Source organism: Gorilla gorilla, chromosome 15, assembly GCF_029281585.2.
Source record: "Gorilla gorilla gorilla isolate KB3781 chromosome 15, NHGRI_mGorGor1-v2.1_pri, whole genome shotgun sequence".
Lineage (NCBI taxonomy): Eukaryota > Metazoa > Chordata > Mammalia > Primates > Hominidae > Gorilla > Gorilla gorilla.
The window spans coordinates 33,398,750-33,404,749 of NC_073239.2; the positions used below are offsets into that span (position 1 = coordinate 33,398,750).

Below are 6,000 nucleotides of genomic sequence, written 5' to 3' on the forward strand. Positions count from 1 at the left end.
CTAGTATGTTGAGGTATAAGTAGGGCTTTCACACCGTACGTCTACCCATCTCCCTATCTTTTTAAATTTTGTTTTACTTTTTCTTTGAGACAAGGTCTCACTCTGTCACCCAGGCTGGAATGCAGTGGCACAATTATGGCTCACTGCAGCCTCAACCTCCCGGGCTCAAGTGATCCTCCTGCTTCAGCCTTCTGACTAGCTGGGACCACAGGCGCACACCACCACCTCAGCTCATTTTAATTTTGTTATTATCTTTAGAGATGGAGTCTCCCTATGTTGCTTAAGCTGGGCTTGAACTCCTGGGCTCAAGTGATCCTCCCACCTTGGCCCCCGCAAAGTGGTGAGTTTATAAGCATGAGCCACCACCCCAGCACCTCCTGCCCCATCTTTTTATAAATCCCAATTTTCTTCTGTGGGACAGAAGGGACAATTCTAAACTCCCAGCAGAAGTACTGGAGTACATTTACAAGAGTAAGGAAGAGTACAAGATACCAAAGATCTTAACTTTAAGTTACTCTTTTTTATTCTATTGACCTGACAGCAGGCACACATTGGGTACTGTAAGAAACTCCCCAGTTATGCCTACCTTGTCATCACTTTGCTAATATTTGTTAATCTTGCTTTGAAGCTCTGCTACTCTCATTCCCCAATTAACCCAATCTGAAAGAAGCAAAAATTAAGATTCCTAATCTTTCCCTGTAAAGTGAAATTTTAGTAGTGGGACTCGTCATTGATTAAGACAAATGCCATGTCAGGAGAAAACACCACATGGCATATGCTTCACGGAGACAAACCACTCCAAAGTGAGCTGCTGTTACCATAGTAAACAGCTTTTTACATTAGCGAAACTTTAAAAGGTCATGAGATTTTTACAGAGAAAAAACCTTCCCCTGAGGCTACTTAACTTGACTGTTCTTTTCTGGGGACTAAAGGTTTTTCTTTTTCTTTTTCTTTTTTTTTGAGACGGAGTCTTGCTCTGTCGCCCAGGCTGGAGTGCAGTGGCACGATCTTGGCTCACTGCAAGCTCTGCCTCCAGGGTTCACACCATTCTCCTGCCTCAGCCTCCTGAGTAGCTGGGACCACAGGCGCCCGCCACCATGCCCGGCTAATTTTTTGTAGTTTTAGTAGAGACGGGGTTTCACCGTGTTAGCAGGATGGTCTCAATCTCCTGACCTTGTGATCCACCCGCCTCAGCCTCCCATAGTGCTGGGATTACAGGCATGAGCCACCGCGCTGGGCCGGGTTTTTCTTTTTCCCAGTCCATAACGTTGCCAGAGTGAGCTAGAAAGTACATAACATTCTTCTCTTAAAACAAAACAAAACAAAACAAAAAAATGGCTTACACCTGTAATCCCAGCATTTTGGGAGGTTGAGGCAGGCGGATCACTTGAGGCCGGGAGTTCGAGATCAGCCTGGCCAACATGGTGGAACCCCATCTCTACTAAAAATACAAAAGTTAGCCAGGCATGGTGGTGCATGCCTATAATCCCAGCTACTCAAGTGGCTGAGACATGAGAATCGCTTGAACCTGGGAAGCAGAAGTTGCAGTGAGCCAAGATTGAGCCACTGCATTCCAGCTCGGGTGACGAAGTGAGACTATGTCAAAAACAAAACAAAACAAAAACTTCCACAGGTCTCCATCACCTGCAGGATGAAGTTCAGGCTCTTTAGCCCAGTGTATAGAGCCTTCCATCATCCGACACTGCCTACTTCACTAGCCTCATCTCTCACCACTTCTTACCTTACTGTTTATACTCTAACAATCTCAACTATGTGTAGTCCCCTGCACTATGGTTTTGTGATGTAATATGTCTTTGTACATGCTGTTCTCTTAAACTAGAATAAATCTTCCCTGCCTTATCCACTTGGCAAATTCCATTTTATCATTCAAAACCCTACTGAAGCATCACTCCTTCTGTGAAGTCTTCCGTGATCAAAACACCCTACCCCAAGTCCCTCTTCTAGGGATTTACACACCTTGTAAGTATCGCAGCATTAAAAAAAAAAAAACTGAAATTTAAATATCCTTTCTAAGACTTAATAGCAATAAGAACTTGGTCAAATCACTTATCCTCTCTGAGCCAGTCTCTTCATTTGTAAAATGATTCTACTAATAATTACCACCTGGGCTTGTGGTGAGGCTTACATAAAATTGGTTGATATGAAACTGCTTTTTAAGCTGCAAAGGTATCATCATCATCATTTCTAATCAAATTGATGTCACAGACTAGACCACTTCCCCTTTAGAAATGGCTCTTCTATCAGCCAAACTTTCCTCTATTCCCATCCATTATACTTATTCTATCTCTTTTCCCTGAAGAGTCTGATGCCTTGTGGCTTTCCCTGCCAGACTTCAAAACACTAACGAGTACATTCTGGTCCTCAAGTAATAGATTTGCTAAATCATTTGCTAAATAATTTAGCACCATTCTTTATTAATGGATTCCTTCAATTGCTAAAATTGACAGTTTCCTACAGTATCTTTATCACCATTGACCTAATAAGTGATTTTTATCCTAAGTCACACATAGAAATGGCTACCCCTTACATCCTTACATGAAAACATTTTTCCCTGAATCTGAAAACAGTTGAGTCACTCACCCAGAGTCACACACTTTTTACAGAAAATATGGCCACAGCTGGTGACAAAGAAATGGGCCCCATCTTTTCGGAAGCACTGGTTGCAATGAAACCAATCCATTCTGGAGCAGATAAAGAGAAAGAGTAAGAATAACCTAGAGAATAACATAATTATAGCTGTTCCAAAATCTGTGTAACCATGCTTGCTTAGCTTCTGATAGCTTTTTGGGATGTGGCATATCATTGTGGGTATTCCAATTGGTTGTAAAGAAGTATATGTACATATAAAGTGAAAAAAAAAAGCAGACTGCTTTTTATAACAGCAGACTGTTATAACATTTTATATATAAATGTGTGTGTGTATATATATATATATACATATAAACACACGTTTAGAAAAGTAATGGGCAGACAATGGTGAGTTTTTTTTATTTTTTGAGTGGTGAGGTTATGAGTGTGTGTGTGTGTGTGTGTGTGTGTGTATGTTTTCCTTTACTTTTTTTTCCCCCGGGTTTTCTGGATTAATACATGTGCCAGTTTGTAATTAGAAAATACAATCCTGGCCAAGCACAGTGGCTCACGCCTGTAATCCCAGCACTTTGGGAGGCCGAGACAGATGGATCACCTGAAGTCAAAAGTTTAAGACCAGCCTAGCCAACATGGTGAAACCCCATCTCTACTAAAAATATAAAAATTAGCCAGGCATGGTGGCAGGAACCTGTAATTCCAGCTAATCAGGAGGCTGAGGCAGGAGAATCACTTGAACCCGGGAGGCAGAGGTTGCAGTGAGCTGAGATCGTGCCATTGCACTCCAGCCTAGGTGACAGAGCCAGACTCCGTCTCAAAAAAAAAAGAAAAAGGAAAAGAAAAAAGAAAATACAATCCTAAAAATATAAAAACAAAAAATGAATCATCCATTTCTTTTTTAACTACTTCCTGTGATATGGTGAGAGTGGAGCCAAGAGAAGGTAGTGAACCAGAAAGAGAAGATCACATATTAGCCACTTGGGACACATTTTGTCTAAGGGAAATAGGGCTGATGAATGATGGTATGGTCTCAGCTTGTATACTTTCCTTCCACAGAAGGAAATATACTTTTCTTCTGCAGAAACTCAGAATCAGGCCAAGCGCGGTGTCTCACACCTGTAATCCCAGCACTTTGGGAGGCCAAGGTGGGTGGATCACCTGAGGCCAGGAGTTCAAGACCAGCCTGGCCAACATGGCAAAACTCCGTCTCTACTAAAAATAAAAAAAATTAGCTGGGTGTGGTGGTGCACGCCTGTAACCCCAGCTACTTGGGAGGCTGAGGCATGATAATTGCATGAACAAAGGAGGTTGCAGTGAGCCAAGATCGTGCCACTGCACTCCAGCCTGGGTGACAGAGTGAGACTCCATCTGAAAAAAAAGAAACTCAGAATCATAGATCTGATATGGACTTTGAAAAATCACTTAATGTTTTGTTCAGTCCCAACATTTTTCAAAAGAGGTACCTGATATTCAGTAAAATTAAATGACTTGTCGAAAGTTCCATCCTTAGTTATTGGTCTCCTGATTCCCTATGTAAAGTTCTTGCTCCCACATTAAATAACTTTTGTGTTAGACATGGTAATCATATAGCCTGTATTTTCTGCCAATACCAATTTCATATACTTTGTTAAATACCTGAGTAAATGTGACTTTGTAAGGTTTCTTTGTGGGATTATTATTATTATTATTATTATTATTATTATTATTATTTTGAGGCAGGGTCTGGCTCTGTCTCCAGGCTGGAGTGCAGTGGCAGATCAGGGCTGGCTGCAGCCTGGAACTCCGGGGCTCAAGCCATCTATCCACCTCAGCCTCTGGAGTAGCTGGGACTACAGGCGAGCACCACCACGCCTGGCTATTTTTTATTTTTATTTTTATTTTTTGTAGAGACAAGGCCTCTCTGTGTTACCCAGGCTAGTCTGGAACTCCTGGACTCAAACGATCCTCCTTCCTTGGCCTCCCAAAGTGCTGGGATTACAGGCGGGAGTCACTGCACCGGGACTTTTCGTAGGATGTGTGTGTGTGTCTAACCGCTGAGGGATACAAACTTCGTAAGATTTACGATAAAAAATGTACTGAATAAACAGCTCAACGCAAACGCATCCCACAGTGCCACGAGCTTCGTTGTCCTATTTATTTGATCGTGATACACTAACTTTCACCAGCAAGTGAGTCTAAAAAACCACTGAAAAGGCCCCGTTCTATATGCCCAGGTTTGTTTAAGGGCAGCAACAATGTCATTCCCTGAATTGACCAGATGAACCCAACATAAAAAAGGCAGTGAACAGTGTGATTAAGGCGACCCTGAGGGCAAAATTCCCTTGCTTTCCAGAGGCGATGGGGCCTCAGCCGTCTCAAGCTTCTCAGTTCTTTTTCTGGCTACACTCCCTACCCGCTTGGCCGCTGTGATTCCAGAAAGCCTCAGATCTCAGGAAATCATCCAGTTCTCCTCACGAAGAGCTGGAAATGGCGGGAAAGTAAACAGCTGGCTTGGCACCGGGTGAGGAAAGAGGCTGGGCGCAGCCGAGGCGGTGTGTGAGGTGTGGGCGGGGCCTGGCGGTATGCTAAATCAGTGGGCGTGGCTCCGTGGCGTGCGCGGGGCGTGGGCGGGGCCCGCAGAGGCTGTCACTGGGCGAGGAGCGGCTCGCGGTGGCGGGAGAGGGGTGTAGGAGCCTTTTCCCAGCAGCCCAGGAAAATTCACCTCACTTAAAAGATTGGGGACAAATAAACACTGTAACCTAATCCCATACATGTTACTGTGGAAACAAAAAGGTGAAAATAAAACCTAATTAATGTTCCAATAAACGATGAGAACGCAATATAAATTGTGGTCATGAAGTGGGCGAAAACTTTTGCTTAATATTCTAAAATGAAATGAAAATAATGGGTGCTTTGAAAGAACACCGTAAAATCGGAAATAGGAAAATTTAAAAATGATGCGGACAAAGAACAGTGTGATATTAATTGAGAACTAACAAATTTCAATTAAAAAAAAGTCAACCTTTATTCAGAAATTTTTGGCCAGGGGCGGTGGCTCACGCCTGTAATCCCAGCACCTTGGGAGGCCGAGGCGGGCGGATCCCTTGAGGTCAGGAGTTATAGACCAGACTGGCCAACATGGCGAAACCCCGCTTCTACTAAAAATACAAAAATTAGCCGAGTGTGGCGGCACACACCTGTAATCTCAGCTACTGAGGAGGCTGAGGCAGGAGAATCGTTTGAACCCGGAAGGCGGAGGTTGCAGTGAGCCGAGATCGCGCCACTGCACTTCAGCCTGGGAGACAGAGAGAGAGACTCCGTCTTTAAAAAAAAAAAAAAAAATTAGCCGGGTGTGGTGGCGGGTGCCTGTAGGCCCAGCTACTTAGGGAGGCTGAGGCAGGTGTATCACTTAAT

General features: G+C 43.6%; 1 protein-coding gene across 1 annotated transcript in view; it reads right to left on the reverse strand.

The window, feature by feature from the left end:
- The window catches only part of RNF212B (ring finger protein 212B), a 35,571-nt gene extending 30,417 nt beyond the window's left edge, over positions 1 to 5,154 (reverse strand). Inside the window, exons 1-2 of the mRNA XM_031001873.3 lie at positions 5,000 to 5,154; positions 2,602 to 2,702 (exon numbers count right to left, since the gene is read on the reverse strand). Of these exons, the coding sequence (XP_030857733.3) occupies positions 2,602 to 2,701 (100 nt within the window). The 5' untranslated portion in view covers position 2,702; positions 5,000 to 5,154. The remainder of the gene's footprint in view (positions 1 to 2,601; positions 2,703 to 4,999) is intronic.
- Positions 5,155 to 6,000: the final 846 nt, after the last annotated feature.